Below are 22,483 nucleotides of genomic sequence, written 5' to 3'. Positions count from 1 at the left end.
TTCTGTTTCTTTGTTACTAATGTTTTGGCTCCATCCCATAACAAAGAAACAATTTCTGGAGGATGAGGCCCAGAAATCAGGATTTTAAAAAGATTCCCAGGTGATTCTAATGTGCAGCCAAGGTTGAGAACCACTGCTGTAGACAGAGGCAGTCTCTGGAGGCTTTGAGTATTTGCCTGATCTAATTAGTCGGAAAAAGTGTTTGACACTGTCCTGCACTAGAGATTGAGAGGCATTGCAGATCTACCTAATACATAGTCACAAATCCAAACAGGCAGCCAAAACGAGGAGACAAAGAAACAACCCACAAATGAAAGAACAAGAGAATTATCCAGAAGAAGAGCTAAATGAAATAGAGATAAGAAATTTATCTGATATAGAGTTCAGAATAAGGATGGTAAAGAAGCTCAATAGCATGAGAAATGATATAGTAACTATAAAAACAGAAATAAAAATGACATAGCACAAATAAAGAACACACTGGCAGGAATACACAGCAGATTAGAGGAAGGTGAGGGTCAAGTCAGTGAATTAGAAGACAGGGTTGAAAAAAATCACTCAATCAGAGAACCAAAGTGAGAAAACAGTTAAAAAACAAGAGGACAGCTTAAAGGAACTGTGGGACAACAATGAAACGTACCAATATTCGAATAGCAGGCATGCTAGAAGAAGCAGAAAGGGATAGAGAACATGTTTGAAGAAATAATAGCAGAAAACTTCCTTAATTTGGTAAAGAAAAAAGTCACACAAGTTTAGGAGGTTCAGAGAACCCCAAACAAGAAGAACCCAAACAGGCCCACACCCAGACACATCATAATTAAAATCACAAAAAGTAAAGACAAGAGAGAAGCTTAAAGACAGCAAGAGAAAAGCAAACTGTTACCTATAAGGAGCTCTCATAAGGCAGACACCTGATTTCTCATCAGAAACTCTACAAGCCAGAAGGGAATGGCATGAAGTACTCAAGGTAATGGAAAGCAATGATCTGAAACCAAGATACTATATCCAGCAAGGCTATCATTCAAAATAGACAGTCAAATAAAGAGCCTCCCAGAAAAAGAAAGCTAAAGGAATACATCACCACCAAGCCAGCATTACAACAAATGCTAAAGAGACTGCTGTAATGAGGAGAAATGGAGAGAGAAAACTAGGCATACAGAATTAAAATGGCAATAAATAAGTACCTATTAATAACAACCTTAAATATAAATGGATTAAATGCTCCAATCAAAGGCATAGGGTAGCTGATACAAAAACATGACCCAACTATATACTATCTACAAGAGACCCACCTCAGAACAAAAGATCACACAGGATGAGAGTGAAGGGATGGAAAAAACATTTCCATGTAAATGGAAAAGAACAAAAAAACTGGAGTAGCAATACTCATATCTGACAAAATAGACTTCAAAATGAAGGCCATCACAAGAGACAATAAAGGCAAAAAAAAAAGAGAGACAATAAAGGTTACTACATAATAGTAAAGGGATTGATCCAACAAGAGGATATAACCCTGGTAAACATATATGCACGCAGTATAGGGGCACCTAAATGTATAAAAATCTTCTAGAGGACTTTAACAGAACAATTGACAACAATACAGTCATAGTAGGGGACTTTAACACCCTGCTGACTTCACTGGATAGATCTTCCAGACAAAAACTTAACAAGGAAACTGTGACTATAAAGGACACACTGGACCAGATGGATTTAATTGACATTTATAAAACATTTCACTCCAAAGCTGCAGAATATGTGTTCTTCTCAAGTGCACATGAATCATTAACAAAGATAGACCACATTTTAGGACACAAAACAAGTCTCTACAAGTTCAAGAAGACTGAAATAATATCAAGCATCTTCTCAGATCACAGTGGAATGAAATTAGAAATCAAAAACACCCCAAAACATCCAAACACATGGAGGCTAAATAGCATGTAATTAAACAATGAATGGGTTCCCAACAAGATCAAGAAAGAAATCAAAAACTTCCTGGAAACAAATGAAAATGAACACACAACAACCCAAAATCTCTGGGACATAGCAAAAGCAGTCCTGAGAGGGAAGTTCCTAGCACTACAGGCCCACCTCAAAAAAACAAGAAAAAGCAACAATAAATTATTTAACCCTACAACTTGAAAGAGAACAACAAGAAAACCTAGAATAAGTAGAAGAAATGAAATAATAAAGATTAGAGCAAAAATAAATAACATAGAGACAAAAAAAAAAATACAAAAATAAATGAAAACCAAGAGCTGGTCTTTGAAACAATGAACAAAATTGATGAACCAGACTCATCAAGAAATAAAGAGAGAGGACCCAAATAAATAAAATCAGAAATGAAAACAGAGAAGTAACCACTGACACCACAGAAACATAAAGGATTGTAAGAAAATACTATGAGCAACTATATGCCAACAAGCTGGCCGATGTGGATGAAATGGACAAGTTCCTAAAAAACATACAAACTCCCAAAACTGAATCAGGAAGAATCTGAAAACTTGAATAGGCCAATAGCAACTCATGAAATAGAAACAGTAATTAAAAAACTTCTAGCAAACAAGTCCTGGTCCTGATGGCTTCACAGGAGAGTTTTACCCAACATTCAATGAGGAACTAACACCTATCCTCCTCAAACTATTCCCAAAAAATCCAAGAGGAAGGAACACTTCCAAGCTCTTTATATGAGGCCAGCATTACCCTAATTCCAAAGCCAGATAAAGACACTACAAAGAAAGAGAATTGCACGCCAATATCCCTGATGAACATAGATGCTAAAATGCTCAACAAAATATTAGCAAATTGGATCCAGAAATATATTAAATGGATAATACACCATGACCAAGTGGATTTTATTCAAGGGATGCAGGGTGGTACAATATTCACAAATCAATAAACGAGATAGATCACACAAACAAATTGAAAGACAAAAATCACATGGTATATCAATAGATGCAGAGAAAGAATTCGACAAAATCCAACGGCGATTTTTGATAAAAACTCTCAGCAAAGTGGGAATAGAGGGAGCATATCTCAATCCAATAAAGGCCATATATGACAAACCTACAGCAAACATCATACCCAATGCCCCCAAACTAAAACTATTTCCCTTAAGAACAAGAACAAGACAGGGATGTCTGCTTTCCTCACTCTTATTCAACATCGTTCTGGAAGTTCTAGCTGCAGTGATCAGACAAGAAGAAAACATAAAAGGCATCCAAATTGGAAAGGAGGAAGTAAAACTCTTCACTATTCACAGATGACATGATATTGTACATAGATAACCCTAAAGACTTCACCAAGAAACTACTAGATTTAATGAATGAATTTGGCAATGTTGCAGGATATAAACTCAACACCCCAAAATTGATGGCTTTTTTATACACCGATAATGGATTCTCAGAAAGAGAAATTAAACAAAGAATCCTATTTACCATTGCAACAAAAATATTAAGATACTTAGTAATAAACTTAACCAAGGAGGCAAAAGACTTGTACTCGGAAAACTACAGGATATTGAAAAAAGAGATAGAAGAAGATATAAACAAGTGGAAGAATATACCGTGTTCATGGATTGGTAAAATCAACATCATTGAAATGTCCATACTACCCAAGGCAATCTATAGATTCAATGCAATCTTTACTAAAATTCCAACGGCATATTTCACAGATTTAGAACAAATATTCCAAAAATGTATATGGAATCAAAAAAGACCCTGAGTAGCTGCAGCAATCTTGAGGAAGAAAAACGAAGTTGGAGGAATCACAATACTAGATATCGACTTACACTACAAACCACTCTAAGCTAAACAGCCTGGTACTGGCACAATAATAGGCATATCGATCAAACAGAGACCCCAGAAATCGACCTAAGACATTATGCTCAATTAATATTTGACAAAGGAGTCAAGAACATACAATGGAGTCAAGAAATTCTCTTCAATAAATGGTGTTGGGAAAATTGGACAGGTACATGCAAGAAAATGAAAATAGACTTCCAACTTACACCATACACAAGAATAAACTCAAAATGGATTAAAAGAATTAGATGTAAGTCAGGAAACCATAAAAATCCTAGAGGAAACCATAGGCAGCAAAATCTCAGACATCTCTCATAGCAATATGTTTATGGATACATCTCATAGGGCAAAGGAAACTTAAGGAGAAAATAAATAAATGGAACTACATCAAAATAAAAAGCTTCTATACAGCAAAAGGAACCATCAACAAAACAAAAAGGGACCCCACTGTATAGGAGAACATATTTGGCAAAGATACATCTGATAAAGGGTTAATATCCAAAATATATGAGGAACTCATACAACTTAACAAAAGGAAGACAAACGATCCAATTAAAAAATGGGCAAAGGACCTAAATAGACACTTCTCCAAAGTGGTCGTACAGATGACTAAAAGACCTGAAAAAATGCTCAAAGTCACTGATCATCAGAGAGATGCAAATTAAAACAACAATGAGGTACCATCTCACACCTGTCAGAATGGCTATCATCAACAAATCAACAAACAACAAGTGCTGGAGAGGATGTGGAGAAAAAGGAACCCTCGTGCACTCCTGGTGGGAATGCAGACTGGTGCAACAACTATGGAGAACAGTATGGAGTTTCCTCAAAAAATTAAAAATGGAACTCCTATTTGACCCAATAATCCCACTTCTAGGAATATATCCCAAGAAATCAGAAACATCAATCAGAAAGGATATATGCATCCCTATGTTCATAGCAGCACAATTTACAATAGCTAAGAACTGGAAACAGCCCAAGTGCCCATTAGTAGATGAGTAGATAAAAAAGCTGTGGTACATTTATACCACAGAATACTATGCAGCAGTAAAAAAGAAGAATTTCTTGCCCTTTGAGTCATAATAAAGGGACCTGGAGAATATCATGCTAAGTGAAATAAGTCAGTCAGAGAAAGATAAGTATCACATGATCGCACTCATCTGTGGAATCTAAGTAACAAAATAAACTGATGAATGGAGTGGATCCAGAGACACAGAAGCATGGAAGTGGGGAACCTTAGAGGGAAGGTGAGGGAGGGTGGGTGGGTGCGAGGAAATCAACTAAGGACCTTATATGAATATATGCATGGCCTATGGGCACAGACAGTGGGGCAGTGAGGGCCTGGGGTGGGGGGTGATGGCGGGCTGGATGGGGTCAATCGGGGGGAAAAGGGGAATATGTAATACTTTCAACAATAAAGAAGTATCTTTATAATACTTTATAGTTGAAAAAATAAAAATATTTATATTTTCAAAAGCAGAAGTGGTCATATATACTCAAGGAGGACTGATTAACTTTCTTCACCTCATCTTGTGCTTTTTCTTAAAGTTTCTAATCTGTGTGCCTTCATGTGTGCACATAGATGGTATTTCAACAGAATAAGGAAAGATCCTGGATCCCATAAGCCACATCAGGAAAACAGAGTCTGTTAGCCTCACACATACCATAGAATGACAGCAGGAAAGTACGCACAGTATGTGACACAGTACAGTTCATAGTAAAACAAGCTATTAAAATAATGCAATTCAAATGTTTCGTTCACGATACCATGTAATCGGTCTGACCTGCAGGTTGAAGAAGGAATGATGGTGCTTGACTTGAATATCTGAAGGTTTAATTGGGACAGGTCCAAGGCCGCCAGGAGCCTGAAAGGGGAAAACGCAAGGAATTGACACATAACCACACTGAGCAACGGTGGCTGTGCTGCTGGCCCTGACACTCTGAACATTAAGTGAACAGCTCTATTCTTAAAGCATCCCTTCCCGCGACCACAGTCGCTACTGCACGTGTGGGGCCTGGAGGTGGCGGTGGCCAACCTCCCCTCCTTGTCTCTTAGTAGAAGTGATTCTTCATTTTCATTTTCTACTGTCGTGGATGCTGCAAGGTGCCACCCAGAATCACCTTTAGGCTCAAAGCTTTCAGTCCCCCAGTTGCTAGGAGTCCAGTTCATACAAACAACTCTCTGGGGTCAGCCCTCTTCAGGAGGTGCCCTGGCTGCAGGCGCTGCCTCAGTGAAGGCCACGTGCCCCTCTGAGGGCAGCCCACCTCCAATGACAGGTCTAATGCTGGGTCCTCTCACCCTATCTCAGCATCAGAGCTCCTCATGAATTCAGCTGAGGCCTTTGTCAAGAAGGTCTGCAGTACAGCTTCTCTCTCTGTCCACTCCCGCGCCCGCTCCCACCACCCTCCCACAGCTGCTAATCCCTAAAGCACTACCAATCAACTTCCTGCAGGCCAAACTGCCTCAGACACCCAGAGAATCTGAAACAGCGCCTGCTGCATTATGGCACTCAATAAACACCGTATTTCACCTGATCTAAGACACTATAATTAAATTAGTGTGATGCATGTTAATATGCCATCAATTATAAGACACTTCCTAATTTCGAAGATGCTAAATATTTTTAAAAATATGTTTTTATTTATTTTTGAGAAGAAGGGAGAGAGAGAGAGAGAGAAAGAGAGAGAGAGAGGAACATCAGTGTTGAGAGAAAATCATTGATCGGCTGCCTCCTGCACATCCCACACTGGGGATTGAGCCCACTACCTGGGCTTGTGCCCTGACCGGGAATTGAACCGTGACCTCCTGGTTCCTACCTTGATGCTCAATGACTGAGCCACGTTGGCTGGGCAAAGATGCTAAATATTTTAAAAGTTATTTTAAAATTGATTAAATAGAGTATTCGTGAAATGAATTTGAGAACTCTCTAAAGGCAGGAATGTGGAGCAGTCTGCTTTTCATCAGCTCTGAGCAGCAGAGAAGCCTTTGTAGAACTAATTAAAGCAGCGAATGAAATGCCTAAGCTTTGAGCTGCTCAAAAGGAATGAGCGCAGTGGCGATCTCTGCCATCAATGATTAGATGTCAGGTATCTGTTCTCGCTGGAAAATCAGATTTTTTTTCTCCTAGGAACAAAATATCCTAATCTTTTAAGTCATTTAATTTCTAATGCAGAAAATACATGGACTTTCTAAAGTCAGTCCCGCAATGCTTAACACACATTATAGGATGTGAATGGCAAGTTTATTCTTTGAAACTGATTTTTTTTTTTTTTTTTTTAGCATATGCACTTTCAATATCAACTTAAACACACTTTCTTTTGCCAAATATGTGAACAGGGGCAACATTTTATTTCTGGCAATGTCCCTGTGTCTCAGTTTCCTGCTCATCTGTAAGATGATACGCAGCACATATTTGTTGAAGATTAGAGAGTTGATACAACTGAAGCCCTTAGGACACTGCCTCACTCATGGTGGAAGCAATGCAGGGCTGTATTTTTATTATAATGCATCATTGTGCCCATTGGGCAAGAGGGATGAAATACCACACCTCTTGCCAGGAAGAGAGAGAGAGAGAGAGAGAGAGAGAGAGAGAGAGAGAGAAAAGGAGGGACAGGGAGGGGAGAGGGAGGGATGGAGGAAGGGGGACTTGTGAGCCTGATAGACTGTGGGATTCTGGGCCGTCCTTCTGGCCTCTCCATTGCTCATGATGCAGAAGGGCTCAGCTGAGCAGGCCCTGCCTCCCGGGCCAGGCCCTCTGAGTCTCTCCGTCTGCCCGGCTGCTCTAGGCCTGAGCCTAGGCTGTCAAGCTCCGCTCAGTGCTCTTGCTGGGCCCCAGGCTGGAAAGGGCCAGCCCCGGCTCTCAGAAGCTCTGCACAGGTGTGTCAGATGCCAGGTGGTGGCGATACAAGACCCCTGGCTCCCCCGTGGGCACAGGTCTCCGGGGGGAGCCTCTCAGAGGAGGCAAAGGGACTGAGACAGTGATAGGGCCTGCCTTGGTGTCTGCTGAACAACCATCTGACCAAGCCCGGCCCCTCCCCAGCCCAGCAGCACCCACCAGCTCATCGAAGCCCTGGGGAGGACTGTGGGATGGGAAGGCGAAGGGCAGCACTTGCTTGGGTGACACAAAGCCCCAGCTGGAGTGATTGTCTTGACTGAGCCGCAGCAGAAGGTATTTGGAGGGAGTCTTGTCTATGAGGGAAAAACAAAAAGCACTTTTGGGGAGACTCCTAAGGCATTTCTATGTGAAACCACCATCTTCAGTTGCTTATTTGTCACACACCATGTGGTACCTGCTACATGCCATTCCAATCACAGTATCTATGTGTGCATGTATTCATTCCCATTTTTAATGTCTCCTTTGTCCTTTACCTCCACCCCGCTCCAATGTATAAAAAATGTTATTTTATTTTCACTTTATTTTTGGGGAGGACAGGGCAGCCTGAGCCAGGTCCAGGGGCTCGGGCTCAGGAGGGAGGAGGGCTGGAGAGACCAGGCCCGCCTGTGGGTCTGCACCTGAGCCACAGATTGGAAATACGTTTTCTGGAAGGAGATGGTGATGTGGCTGTTGGGCTCATAGAGCTACTGAGGATGGGCCTCCAACAGCCCCAGCCCACCTGTGGATTGGAACTTTTTAAAAATAGCAAAGATAATATGAGGTAAAACACTGTGTGTAAATGCTAGGTTGAGATAAAACCAGACCCAGCCAACCAGCCAGCAAGTGTACATGTTGACTGTCCTAGTCTCTGGTGACCTTACATGGGACAGGGACTTTGCAGGTGTGATTAAGTTAAGGATCTTGACTGAGATGGGGAGATTGTCCTGGGTGATCCGGGTGGGCCTAAAGCAGCAGTTCTCAACCTGTGGGTCGTGACCCCTTTGGCGGTCGAATGACCCTTTCACAGGGGTCGCCTAAGACCGTCCTGCATATCAGATATTTACATTACGATTCATAACAGTAGCAACATTACAGTTATGAAGTAGCAACGAAAATAATTTTATGGTTGGGTCACAACATGAGGAACTGTATTTAAAGGGCCAGAAGGTTGAGAATCATTGGCCTAAAATAATCACAGATCCCTAAAAGAGGGAGAAAAGAGGGTCAGAGTCGAGAAGGAGACGTGATGACAGAGGCAAGAGGTCAGTGACTTGAGGAAGTGGCCAGGAGCCAAGCGTGCCGGTGGCCTCCGGAAGCCGGGAAAGGCCAGGAACACATTCTCCACTGGCGCCTCAGGGACCCAGCCCTGTGGATCCCTGATTTTAGATTTCTGACCTCCACATGTTTGTTCTGAGCCACACGTTTACGGTGACTTGTTTAGCAGCCATAGAAAACATACATGTGATTTATGAAAACATCATATTTCTACGCAGCCAACTGCATTGTAAAGAAACCTCATGCTGTGAGGACGGCTGGTGGAAGCATCGCTGACTTCCCAGCCATATCTCACCTTGTGCTATCGACTGTCTGCTGTGCTTGAGCCTCTTTAATATGGTCTCTCTGTCCATGAAACGCATAATGTCCAGCATTTTAAGTAACCGTCGGTGAACCATGATCTAGAATCAGAAAGAATAAGGGTTTCAAACGAGTCGTTGACACATGCTCATTTCGTCATTTGACTTAATTCATGTTCCCCAACCACAGCTAAGGGCTAAGGCCACGGCTGTAAGTCAGAATTCACCAGGAGCGTGGCAAGCTGCTGCCTGAGACCGAGGATGGGAATTCAACACCAGGGTGATGCTGACTTCCCTGAATACAAACGAGACCAGGCTGTCATCTAGCCTTGTCTTACCCAGTTTACGAGACTCGGTTTCCCCATATTTCCAGAGTGGAAACATGACTATTCCTACATTCCCTTTTTCCAGTGCATCTGAATAGCAATGTTCCCACTGTGTTGTTTTCAGAGTCGAAGGACAAACGGAAGGGACAATTCTGGAGAAATGGGGCTGTGGAATATGGGCCATGCTCACTGTGCACCGCTGTGCTTTGACTTCAGAGCCGATGCGCGCAAATCTGTCCTAGTTATTGGAATGATTATTCATTCCGTAACCAACACTCCTTTCCATCCTGTGAAAATTCTTTCTTTTAACACAGGCGTGGGGAACCTTTTTTTCTGCCAAGGGCCATTTGGATATTTGTAACATAATCCTTAGGCCATACATAATTATCAACTTAAAAATCAGCCTGCTATATTCGGTCAAACATTTAATTAACTCACCCCTGATACTTCGGCAGGGCCAGACCAAATGATTTCGAGGGCCTTATACCGCCCGCGGGCTGGAATGCCCCACCCCTGGTTTAGCAGATATTATGAAGTGGCTACTCTGTGGCCAGTTCTGTGCAAGGCATTGGAGATACAGTGGGAACAAACAAATATTAGCCGGCACAGAGGTGATGGTCCAAGTGTGTGTGTAAACTGGGGCGTGGGGGGGTGGAATGGATGACAGTAAACACTTAAACAAGATCAACACCATGAAGAAAATAAGAGAGTAAATGCACAAAGACATGACTGGGGCTGGGAAGGGAGTGGTCTGGCCATTATGCAAGAATAATTAGGGAAGGCTACTCCGAGGGGGGTGAGGGTTGATTTTAGACTTGAGTGATAAGGAGACAATGACCCTGGGAAGAAGGTTCTGAGCAGAGGAACCAGCAAGTACAAAGACCCTGGGCAAGGACCAAAGGAGACATGTTGAAGAGACAAAGAGAAATCCAGCCTGACCTGTAGCCTTGATAATAATTATGCAAGAGATTATTTTATTTTTTTATTGAATTTATTGGGTTGACATTGGTTCACAAAACATACGGGTTTCAAGTGTACAACTCAACAAAACATCATGTGCACACGGCAGTGTGTCAACGCCCACAGCAAGGTCTCTTTCTGTTCCTATTTCCCCCCACTTTTGCCCTCCTCCACCTAACTCCCACCACCCTTTCCCCCGTGCACGAATTTAATGCTAGTTAACCCATAAAAAGGAATGAAGTACTGATATATGTTACCACATGGATGAGCCTTGAAAACACATTAAAGAGAAGCCAGTTGCCAAAGCACATGCATTGTATGATTCCATTTACATGAAATGTCCAAAAGGGGCAAACCCACAGAGACAGAATGTAGATTAGTGGTTTCCAGGCCGGGGGATGGAGAGTGACTGCTAATGGGAACCAGGTGCCTTTTTGTGGCGATAAAAATATTCTAAAATTAGTTAGTGGTGATAGTTGTAGAACTCTGTGAATAGACTAAAAACTATTGAATTGTACACTTTACAAGAGTAAATTTTATAGTATGCAAATTATATCTCAATAAAGCAGTTACAAAAGAACTCAATGTTTGATTTCCTTGTGCTGATGACTAAGCAAATTAAAATTTCAATCTGGTGCTGAGACTTACCTTGCGTGCTGCTTGCTGAAACCGTCTCTGTGCCCTGAACCTGCTGACCCACGTGTTATTAATAAGTGGGTCAAAATCAGGTTCAAATTTCTTGCTTTTCTATGAACATAAAATGAAAACACATCTCAGATTTAAAATGTAACCCCTAATATAAGCATGTAAAAAACATGTTTGCATTTGATCCCCAAACTAGTTTACTTTTTATTTGTTCTGCTTTATAATAAGCATTTACTAAGCGCTTTAGTATACACAGCATCATAGGGGATATCTATTGGGTTGGGTCTAAAAGTAGGAGTTTGGGGCTTTAAAAAATGTATAGTCTAGTTCAGGAAGCTCAAGCAAACACACGTGACCCTGAGGGAGAAGAATGAAGTCAGATGTGGTGGGTGCCGGCACTGTATCCAGACGCAGAGGAGTAGGCGGTATGATGCCAGTGGAGGACTGCCATGCTCAGCCTTCCCCCAGCACCAGCAGTGCCTGCGTATCATGGGCACAGTGGGAGGTGCTGGGTAAGTGAATGCAGGGGACAGGGTGCCTGAGGGTGTACTGAGGCCAGCCAGAGCCTCAGGCACTGTAGATTCTTGAACAGGGAAATAATATGAGAAAAATATATCAGAAATGAATGTCTCACATTGCACATGCAGTGGGCTGGAGAGGCGAGGGCAGAGGGACAGATATATCAACAGACAGTCTGCTGGATTAGTTGGGGTGAGATCTGAAGCTTGGGCTTGGGTATGACCTTGTAGAAGAGCCATTGGTGAGACTTGGTGGCCAGATTAAATGTGGGGGAGAAGAAAAGAGGTTGAAATAATTCAGATGTGGCACACCCAGGAAAAGAAAGTGAGGATGATGAAGGTGGGGAGATTAGGGAGAATCTTTCCATTAAAATTAAAAATTGGGGTTCAATCAGGAACTATCACCTGACAGTGAATACTCAGGTAGAGGGGCTACTGTTCCTATTGGACATTTGAAGAAACTAAGGCATCAAGGCCCAGAGGGCTTTTCCAAGGTTCCAAATCTGTGGTAGAGCTGGGACCTGAAGTCTGGCTTCTGGCTTCCTGTCTGTACCCTTCCCACCAAGGGGAGGGCCAATGAAGAGAGGCCCAGAGACCCACCTGAGGACCTTCTGACAGCAGCATGGAGAGCAGAGGGGTGGAAATGCCAACGGAGAACAGAAGGAGAAGGTGAGGGGTGGGAAGGAGAAGCCAAAGTATGTGAATTGTGATGTTTTACTGTGAATATGTAGTAAAAACACTCTGAAAACATAAGCATATTAAAGGTTATTAAGGATCTCTTGCGAAGAGGATTTATTTAACATTGTTTAGCTTTTTACAAGTGAGCATTTAAAGAGCTGCCAATAGTTAGATTCAAAATAAAGGAAAGCTACTCACTTCTTCCAGATTGTGAACAACCCGTTTCTGATTAATTTCCGTCCTCAGTCGCTGAAATTCCTCCTCCAAGATAGGATCTCCTCTATCTAGCTGGGTTTTTAATCATCAAAAATATTAAAATGGAATACAAATGCACACAACTTTATTTCTTTTTAAAACTGCTAGAACCCCCTTATACAACTGGTCAAATCCACCCAAGAAGTTCCGTTGGGAGGGGTGGTGACATACTAGGTTAAAGTTATCATTGTAATTATACTCACTGTTTACACATAGGAAGTTTTTGTAGAAGCACAAAACTAATACCTTCTTTTTGTAACTAGAGGAAAGTGTCTAGAAATTGTTTCCAAGGCATTTAGAAGTCACAGGAGGGATTTTAAGGAACCATGTAATCACAGGACTACAGAGATTTCTCTGAAAAGAAATGCAATGTCCCAGCTTTAAGCTCCTCAGCTGATGATCCAAGTACCAGGTTTTAACAAAGGCAAACGATGCCTCCCCTTTCCTGCGTGGCGGAGGTTGATGGGGTCTGCTCCTTCCCGGGCCTAAGGCCCCCCACGTGCTCCCCCCGACCTGCTTCCCTTCCTCCCCTCCTGCTCCCCTTCCCCCACTGCTTCTCCAGCGCCCCCCACCCCAGCTCTCCTTCCTATACCCCAGGAGCCCTGGGTCACCCCAAGGAAGGCTGACTGGGCTGGGACCAGTGTCTGCCCATGCCCGCCACCGTGCACGCTGCAACCGTTTTTGCCTGTCTGTGCTGTTTATTACTTGTTCATTAGGTAATGTCCAAAACTAGTTTGGCCCTTAGGTATACTGTTCATAATCATTTTTAAAGACTGAACCAGAAGAAATCTATTCTGATCACCACAATAACACCCTATTCAGAGATAAGAGGGGTACAATATTGTCCCCCGGGGGTGGGGGTGGGGAGGGGTATCTGTCCAGCTCTAATTTGCACACGTCAGGGAGTTTGGGATTGTGGACCTTAGGTTCTAAACACAGAGTTTGTGGGGAGAGACCCAGACCCTCACAACCGCTAAACGTAAAATAAAACAGGCAGCCAGCGAAGGGATTGGCAAACAGGTTGTCTTAAAGAAAGCTTTCCAATGAGATGAGTTCTCTCTCCTCTCTGGCTTCCGCATCCCCTAATACTTAGTATAGGTCTCCTGTGACACTTACAGCCAGCCTTGATTTACAGGTAACAATTAACTTGTCATCAGCCTCCTCCCCTCCCAACTTAACATTAAGTTTTCTTTCCCCTGATATGGCATCTTGCCTATAGCAGGAATTCAAAATAGTTAGTGAACTACATGATATACAATTAGAAGTAATTCTGACCTTGTATTTCTCGTTTATTTTTTGCTGCTCATCAGCAAGGTCTTTTATAAACTTAAAAGCCATATGGTCTTTACCAAGGTGCACCTGCCTGGAAAGAAAAAAACACACACAACTTCCAGAACCCATCAGAACGGAGTCTCTTAGCTAGACTCTACGACTGAAAAGGGATGCTGAGGTATTGGAGGAGACATCATGGGGAAGAAAAGTTGTAGACTTAAGCAACATAATTAAGATGAATAATGTGCTCTAGAAGATAAAATTAAGCTTATCTTCTAGTGACACATGCTGAAATATTTATGAATACAAAAATCTGATGTTTGCCCAGCTGGCATGGCTCAGTGGTTGAGCATTGACCTATGAACCAGGAGGTCACTGTTTGATTCTGGTCAGGGCACATGCCCGGGTTGCAGCCTAGATCACCAGTGGGGGGCATGCAGAAGGCAGCCGATCAATGATTCTTTCACATCATTGATGTTTTTATCCCTCTCTCCCTCTCCCCTCCTCTCTAAAATCAGTAAGAATATATTTTTAAAAATCTGATGTTCAACATCATTAGTCATTAAGGAAATGAAAATCAAACTACAATGATGTACCACTTCACACCCACTAGTATGGCGATGATGATGGTGATGATGATAATAAAGAAAAATAACAGGTATTGTCAAGGATGTAGAGAAATTGGAATGCTTAAACATTTCTGATGGGAATATCAAATGGTTGGCCATGCTGGAAAACTTGGCAGCTTCACAAAATGTTAAACATAGAATTACCACATGACCAAGCAATTCCACTCCTTGCTCTCTGCCCATGGGAACTGAAGATATGTTCATACAAAAACTTGTATATAAATGTTCATAGCAGCATTATTCACAATCACCAAAAAATGGAAACCACCCAAATATCTACTGATGAATGGATAAACAAAATGCAGTCTGTCCATATTATGCAATATTATTCAGCCATAAAAATGAATGAAGTCCTGATAGATGCTATGACATAGATGAACCTTAAAAACATGTCAAATGAAAGAAGCCAGCTGCAAAAGGCCACGTATTATATGATACCATTTGTATGAAATGTCCAGAATAGGCAAATCTATAGTGGTTGCTAGGGCCTAGGGGAGAAGGGAATGAGAATGACTGCTCAATGGGTATAGGGTTTCTTTCTGGGGTGATGCAAATGTTCTGGACCTAATTAATGGTGATAGTCACACAATATTGTGAATATACCTAAAACCTCTGCATTGCACACTTTAAAATTATTAAAATGGTGAATTTTATGTTTTATGCATTTTATCACAGTTTAAAAATATCTGGTATGTAATGTATTTATCATGAAACCTGGTACATGTTAAAAATAAGTAGTAGCTATGGTTTTACAAATGGAAGGGGTCTAGCTGGCGTGGCTCAGTGATTGAACCAGGAGGTCACAGCTCAATTCCTGGTCAAGGCAAATGCCCGGGTTGCGGGCTCAATCCCAGTGAAGGGCATGCTAGAGGCAGCTGATCAATGATTCTCTCTCAACATTGATGTTTCTCTCTCTCTTTCTCTTCTTCTCTGAAATCAATAAAAATATATATATATTTTTTAAAAAAAGAATGGAAGGGTGTTTCTGGAGAACTGTTTTAGATTAAAGGAGACTAAAGAAAAATGAAAACTAAATACAAATTGTATGGGCTTTGATTGGACCCTGTATTCCTCCTCTCCAAAAACAAAAACCCAGGTATAAAGGACATTAATGGGACAACTGGGTAATGTTGTGTATGGGCTGATTATTACAATATTATTGCAACAATCTTAAATTTCCCAGAAGTGATTATGGTAATGTTGGAGAATGTCTTTGTTTTCAGGAACTACATGCTGAAGTCTTTAGGAGTGAAGCTTCATGATGCCTGCAATTTACTTTCAAATGGTTCAGAAAAAGGGTGTGTGTGTGTGTAGAAAGTAAGGGGAAGTATATGTGGCATAATGTTAACAACTGGGGAACCTCCATCAACTGTATACGGGTGTTACTGGCAGGTTTAAAATCTTTCAACAAAAAAAGTTGGGAGAAATTGAATTTAGGATGTGATTTCAAACATAGAAGGAAGGACATGGCCATTGCATCATACTGATTATTTTTATTTTTTATTATTATTTGAAAAGAATATATAGAGTGATAAAATATAGTGATTATTTTCCCCTCCCAATACTTTATAAATAATATTTTTCAAGTTTTCTACCATGACAACGTGTTCATTTTTATAATAGGGAATTAATATTTTTAAAAATGCTCTTTGAAAATGGTGCATAAGTAAATTTGGTATGCGAATCCTCCCACAACATCATCAAAATAAAAATTAACCTATAGGACAACCATCATTCAGAACTGCCTGAATTCTAGCTAAACAGAAGTCCAACAACTAAGGATACAAAGAAGAAGCCACATTGAAACTGGTGGAATGGGCTGGTCCCACTCCTACCTGTGGCAATACAAATTGGGAGGGATATCTAGGCTGCAGAGGTCCCCCCTGAGGAGTGAGGGGTCCCATATCCACACCAGGCCTGCCAGCCCAGGATTCCAGTGGCAGGAAAAGAAGTCCCCGTAACCAATGGGGATTATGCCTGAGTGAGATGAAGGGCAGCGGGAGTCACAGGTGTTCCCCTTAAAGGACTCATCTGCAGACTTCCTCAGACTCACTCTCTCTGAGCTCCAGCACTGGGAGAGCTGCTGGAAGAGCACCAGGGACATATGGGGAGGAACTGAATTGTTTGGCATCAGGGCAAGAGCTGGAGGGTCAGCTTTCTCCAGATAGAAGTGTTGGCAGAGGCCATTGTTCCTTTCCTGAGTCCCTCCCCACTGAGCCGGTAGGTGGGCACCAGCCTTGGACCACATCAAAGCTCCACCCAACCATCTCCATCAAGGGATACACTCAGCAGGCACCAGAGCCCTGCTGAAAAGTCCTGCTCTGTGGGGTCAACCCTTGAACAGTTGACCCTCCACAGTGTTTGCAGACAGTGCATACAGCTGGTCAGCCTGTGGTAGATCCCTCCCATTGAGGTGCCAACAACAATCAAGGCTCAACTACAACAGGAGGGTTTACACAGCCCACATGGGGATCAACCTGGAATGCCAAGCTTGGATGATTGGAAAGGCTGTGTAACTGGGCCTTACAGGACACCTATGACACAAGGCCGATCTACGAAGCCTGGGAGATCTACATAACATAGAAACAAACACAGGGAGGCAGCCACAATGAGGAGATAAAGAAAAATGTCCCAAGTGAAAGAACAGAATAAAGTTCCATAAAAAGAGCTAACCAAAATGGAGACAAGTAATCTACTAGATGCAGAGTTCAAAACACTGGTCATAAGGAAGTTCGATGAACTTAGGGGAAGAATAAATGAACTACTGAGAAGTTCAACAAAGAGGTAGAAAACAAAAACAACGCTAGAAAACATAAAAAGAACTAGTCAGAAATGAAGAATGCACTAATTGAAATGAAGAATACATTACAGGGAATCAACAGTAGAGTAGATGAAGCTGAAGATCAAATCAGAGATTTGGAAGATAAGGAAATAGAAAACACCCAATCAGAACAGAAAAAAGAAAAAAGTGTCCAAAAAAGTGAGGGTAGTATTAGGAGCCTCTGTGACAACTTCAAGTGAACAAATGTTTGCATCATGGGGGTGGCAGAGGAGAAGAGAGACAGGAGGAAATGTGAAAAAATAATGATGGAAAACTTTCCTAACCTGTTGAAGGCAATAGACATACATACAATAGGAAATACAGAGAGTCCCAAACAAGATGAACCCAAAGAGACCTGCACCAAGACACATCATAATTAAAATGTCAAAGATTAAAGATAAGGTGAGAATCTTAAAAGCAGCAAGATAAAGAGTTACCTACAAAGGAGCTCCCATAAGACTGTCAGTTGATTCCTCAACAGAAACTTTGCAGATCAGAATAGATTGGCAAGAAATATTCAAAGAGATGAAAAGCAAAGGCCTACAAGCAAGATTACTCTACCCAGAAAAGCTATCACTTAGAATCAAAGGACATATAAAGAGCTTCCCAGACAAGAAAAACTTAAAGGAGTTCATCACCACTTAACCAGTATTACCAGAAATGTTAAAGAGATTTATTTAAGAAGAAGAAGAACATTAAAAATATGAATAGTAAAATGGCAATAAATACATATCTAACAATAACTAAATCTAAAAAACAAAATAAAGAAACAAGCAGAACAGAAACAGACTTGTAAAGAACATTTTGTCAGTTGCCAGAGGGGTGGGAGGTTGGGTGAAAAAGGTGAAGGGATTAAGAAGAACAAATTGGTAGTTACAGAAAAGTCATGGGGATGTAAAGTACAAGGTAGGGAATACAGTCAATGATATTGTAATAACTATGTATGGTGACAGATGGGTACTAGATTCATTGAGATGATCACTTAGTAAGTTATATAATGTCTAATCACTGGGTTGAACACCTGAAACTAATATAATATTGTATGTCAACTGTAATAAAAAATTATTAAAACTGCTCTTCAGTTACTTGTCATACTTCCTATTTAGCTGAGGTCACACCCTGAATACAGACATATGCTGAAGTAGAAGGTATTCCCATGAGAACAAATGGCACTCCCCCTCCCATGCAAGCAGGGTGGCTGGGTGAGGAGCTCTTAGGCAGGGGAATGGACAAGATGGCCTCTAAAAGACCCTTTACTGAAGTCTTTATTCTTAGCTTAATGCAAGAGTTTCTGAAGTTTGTTTTAGCTGAATCTGAACACATGGAAATGCCTGGTGCGACCTGGTAAGAAATTGTGAAAAGGGCTCCATTTTGATTGCAGGAGCACAGGCAGCAGTCTCGTATCTGAGTTTTAAAACCTCCACCAGCAGCCTCCCCCAGCCTGTACTGCTGGGCTCCCAGCAGACCCATGGGGCTCCTGGTGTGGTGAGACTGGGGGCGGCCGGGGCAGCAGCGGGAAGCAAGGAGTGTCCCTCTTCTCCATGTGCACGCTGGTTCTGCCACTGGCTGGCCACACGTAGGAAAGGGCATAGCTTGGTCACACTGACTTATTCCCAAAAGTAACTTTGCTCTGAAATAGAGGGTCCAGTGGAGGGAAAGAATAATCAAAATTTTCAAGAGTTATGACATTTCATTGTCTCATATAAAAAAGCCATTACTCAAAACAAAGTACTGTCACTTGATACAAATAATTGCTCAATATTTACCATCTAAGGTGATTTTCAATCTCTTCGCAAGTGTCCTGTCTGACTTTCTGTTCAAAAAGTGCTTCCTTCATCTGTCTTGTTTTTGAAATCTCATTGCCTTGGTCCAAAACTGAGGACAGGAGCAAACAATGATTATACCGGTAATCAAATCAGAATCATTTGCTGAGAGAAAAACACATTTCTAAATATAAAACTCAGCGACCTAATTGGGTTTTGTTGTTATTGCTCACGAATAGTAAATGCCACAGGCAATAATTCTTTCCTATTCTGTCCAGGTGCTGCTTTATGGTGGACCAGCTGGTTACCTTCTCTTAATTCTTTAATTTTCAATTTTCCTGGTTCTTGGTTTAAAACAGTTGCCACAGCAAATGGATTTGATAAATCTACTGGAAATCTCAAGTTCTGATATTCAATTTCCTGGGACCAAATCAGGAAGAAAACGTCATTATTTTGCTTCTCTCTCACTCCTCCCATTATGGTTAACATGATGCCCACTTACCTTAACCTTTGGAGGTTTTAACTTTGCTGGTAGTCGGTGAAAATTTATCCCTGTCATTGACTTCTCTGCAGGAATGTCTACTTTCTTAGAAAGAATATTTAATCTTTCAAATTCTTCTAATCTATAGTTTAAAACATATTAAATTAGTATATAATCAAACAACTCAAGATTCCCATTTCTATCTTCCTTCTAATAATACCATGACTTATGGTCCATTAGTTAGTAATTGAAGGTCAATTTGGTGTGCTAAAACATTGGTCTACTAAAATAAATTCAATGTCAGTATACCAAAGGATAACCATTTACATCAAAATAGTTTACCAATGGCTGTTGTTACTTACATTCACAAAGAACAAAACAAGTGCAAAACATGATATGCTGAAAATTGCTCTCATGTTCTAGCATAATTTATTTTTAGGCTATTGGTTTTCATTAGCTAAATTTACTACATTAAAAAAATCTTACATTGATTTATCTTCACAGCAAAAGAATGATTATGACCACTGTTTGTAATAAGATCTTTCAAAAGGTGATTCAAATGTTTGAGATCTTCTCTGCAAGTGCAAACTGGCTTTGGACATATGTAGATATAGTGCTGCTAACATGACCACGGAAACTATTCGAGTTATATCTAAAGAGATGTAGTAGGACTATGTTACATTCCTAAGTGCTACCTATGGAGCATTTCTTTAAGCAAGAATACCTGAACACCTGTTTTATAGGATTACAGATTTCCTGGGTATTACAGATAGAAGTTAAGACTATGCTAACATTCATTCATTCTGACTGTCAATGTGCATTTGCTGAGCACCTATTGAACAGGCCCAGTGCACAGCATGGGCGCCCAAGTAAGGGTATCCCGCAAGGCCCACGGCATGGGAGCACCTGTCGCTGGTGACACACACACTGACGGACATGCTGTGATGTGCAGAGATGAGGCGCTTGGTTAGGGAGTGAGCTGTAGCTCAGCCTCCACATTTCTATAGAGCCTTGACATCACTTCTGCTGTAAATATAGGGGAACAACAACAATAACAAATGAGGGTGTTAAAAAACAGTCTCCTCAAGAAATCTAATTGCTAGTGTTGACAAAAAAATAAATGAAGGGATCTAAGATAGTGATAGAGATTTACATTTGGTCATGCCAATTTAGGACACGAGTAAGTCTATCACACACCCAACAGTGAAACAAAAAGCAACCTATGAAACTTTCAGAGAACATGGATGCAGGATAATTTTCTCCTCCATGGTGAAATTTATATTTTATGTGCCATGTGGGGAGAGATGAAGGTATTGAAACATAGTCCTTGAAAACATGGAGTGTGCAAAATAAGATATTTAACTAGTTCGGAAACCAAAAATGACAGTTTAGAAATAGTGTATATCAGCATTTCCATACAACGCTCTTGTGTAGTTAAGGACCTGTCTGTGGAAAGATACGTAAGTAAAAATCCTACTCAAGTGATGTCTTTAGGAAGAAAATCATGAAGTTATACTTTTAATATGCCTTATGATGTAAATAGGCAATGTATATCTATGTGTGACAAGAAGAGGAATATCAAGCTATTTCTTTATCATTTTTGAAATATTTATAAGGATTTTCCAAAATTAGTATTTATACTGTGGCAAATTTTCCTTTTAACTTTGATAAAATCATGCATACTAGGATAAAACATAATATTAACTAGATACATTGGGATATAAAAATACGAGCTCACATTCAAATGAAAGTAGAACTTCAGAAAAAATTTGTAGTGATCTACAACCTAACCCCATTTCACATCTTTCCTGACTTGAATGTTGATGGTGTTTTAACACACTTTCCGTGTGGCACGTTTCCCTTTCTGCCTTATGTAGAAGTCACTGTGAGATGGGACTTATTTCGGCTCCTCTGTTGTGGGTGTATTCAGGGTTTCCCATGGCAGTAGCAGTGGGTACTGCCCAGAGAGACACTCAATAAGTTGTAATAGTATATTGAAACTTTGAAGAGTTATGTTGTTCTGGCCTTATGGGTTAATTTCTTGAGTGAACAGTAACACATACATCTGGTCAAAAATTCAACCAGCACACCAGTAATCATCAGTGAGAGAATATACCCCCCCCCCCCAAACCCCTTTATCTCAGTCAGTGCTTCCCCTCTTGGCAGAAGCAATGGCTGCTACAGCATAGAGACATTCTATGCATTACCATTATACTTTAAAGTGCATTTGAAGTAAGTTTTTGATGGCATTCTGTTAGAAGGAAGGAAAACAGAATGGAAGGAAGACTGGATTTTAAAAAGGGCTTAAGGATAAACACAAACAGTCCACGGCTGCCATACTTTAAAGCCATGTTGGGATAGCAAGTTCCGGTGAAGACACACTCGTAGGGCTGAGAGTTGAACTGGGAAATCCTCAACTGCATTCTTACTTGTGCCATCCCGTACTGAAAGGGCATAAACTTGACAGTCACGTTCACCTTCCCATTAGCTGGGATTATCCCTGAGGGAAGAAATGAGAAAAAACTGATACTTTCACTTCTGCAAAGTCCAAAGTCCCTGTGCACACATTCTTCCCAGAATAAGCACAAGTTTTCTATCCTCTTTATATAGTCTTTTCAATAAATACAAGTGAATTGCCTTTTGGTGTTTACATTGATTTTATTTACTAACTAGAGGCCTGGTGCATGGATTCGTGCATGGGTGGGGTCCCTTAGCCTGGCCTGCGCCCTCTTCCAATCCGGGATCCCAGGGGGCAGCTCCTGCATTGAGCGTCTGCCTCCTGGTAGTCAGTGAGCCTCATAGTGACTGGTCATTCTGGTCATTTGGTTATAATGGTCACTTAGGCTTTCATATATATAGATTACTACATAATAATTATTGGATTGT

General features: G+C 41.1%; 1 protein-coding gene across 3 annotated transcripts in view; it reads right to left on the bottom strand.

Moving 5' to 3' along the window:
• CFAP221 (cilia and flagella associated protein 221) overlaps window positions 1–22,483 on the bottom strand; it is an 89,564-nt gene that overhangs the window by 21,003 nt on the left and 46,078 nt on the right. For all 3 annotated transcript variants that reach the window (XR_011472442.1, XM_070423135.1, XM_070423136.1), the window contains exons 8-17: window positions 21,938–22,097; window positions 19,619–19,739; window positions 19,425–19,536; window positions 19,120–19,228; window positions 13,907–13,994; window positions 12,575–12,664; window positions 11,184–11,282; window positions 9,246–9,351; window positions 7,856–7,989; window positions 5,585–5,665 (exon numbers count right to left, since the gene is read on the bottom strand). Coding sequence is in view for 2 of the 3 variants with exons in the window: in XM_070423135.1 (XP_070279236.1) it covers window positions 5,585–5,665; window positions 7,856–7,989; window positions 9,246–9,351; window positions 11,184–11,282; window positions 12,575–12,664; window positions 13,907–13,994; window positions 19,120–19,228; window positions 19,425–19,536; window positions 19,619–19,739; window positions 21,938–22,097 (1,100 nt within the window). In the remaining variant the exon portion in view is untranslated. The remainder of the gene's footprint in view (window positions 1–5,584; window positions 5,666–7,855; window positions 7,990–9,245; window positions 9,352–11,183; window positions 11,283–12,574; window positions 12,665–13,906; window positions 13,995–19,119; window positions 19,229–19,424; window positions 19,537–19,618; window positions 19,740–21,937; window positions 22,098–22,483) is intronic.

Source organism: Myotis yumanensis, unplaced genomic scaffold, assembly GCF_028538775.1.
Source record: "Myotis yumanensis isolate MYYU_CA2020_CCGP unplaced genomic scaffold, mMyoYum1.0.hap1 SCAF_8, whole genome shotgun sequence".
NCBI lineage: Eukaryota > Metazoa > Chordata > Mammalia > Chiroptera > Vespertilionidae > Myotis > Myotis yumanensis.
This window is presented reverse-complemented; position numbering and strand designations above follow the sequence as displayed.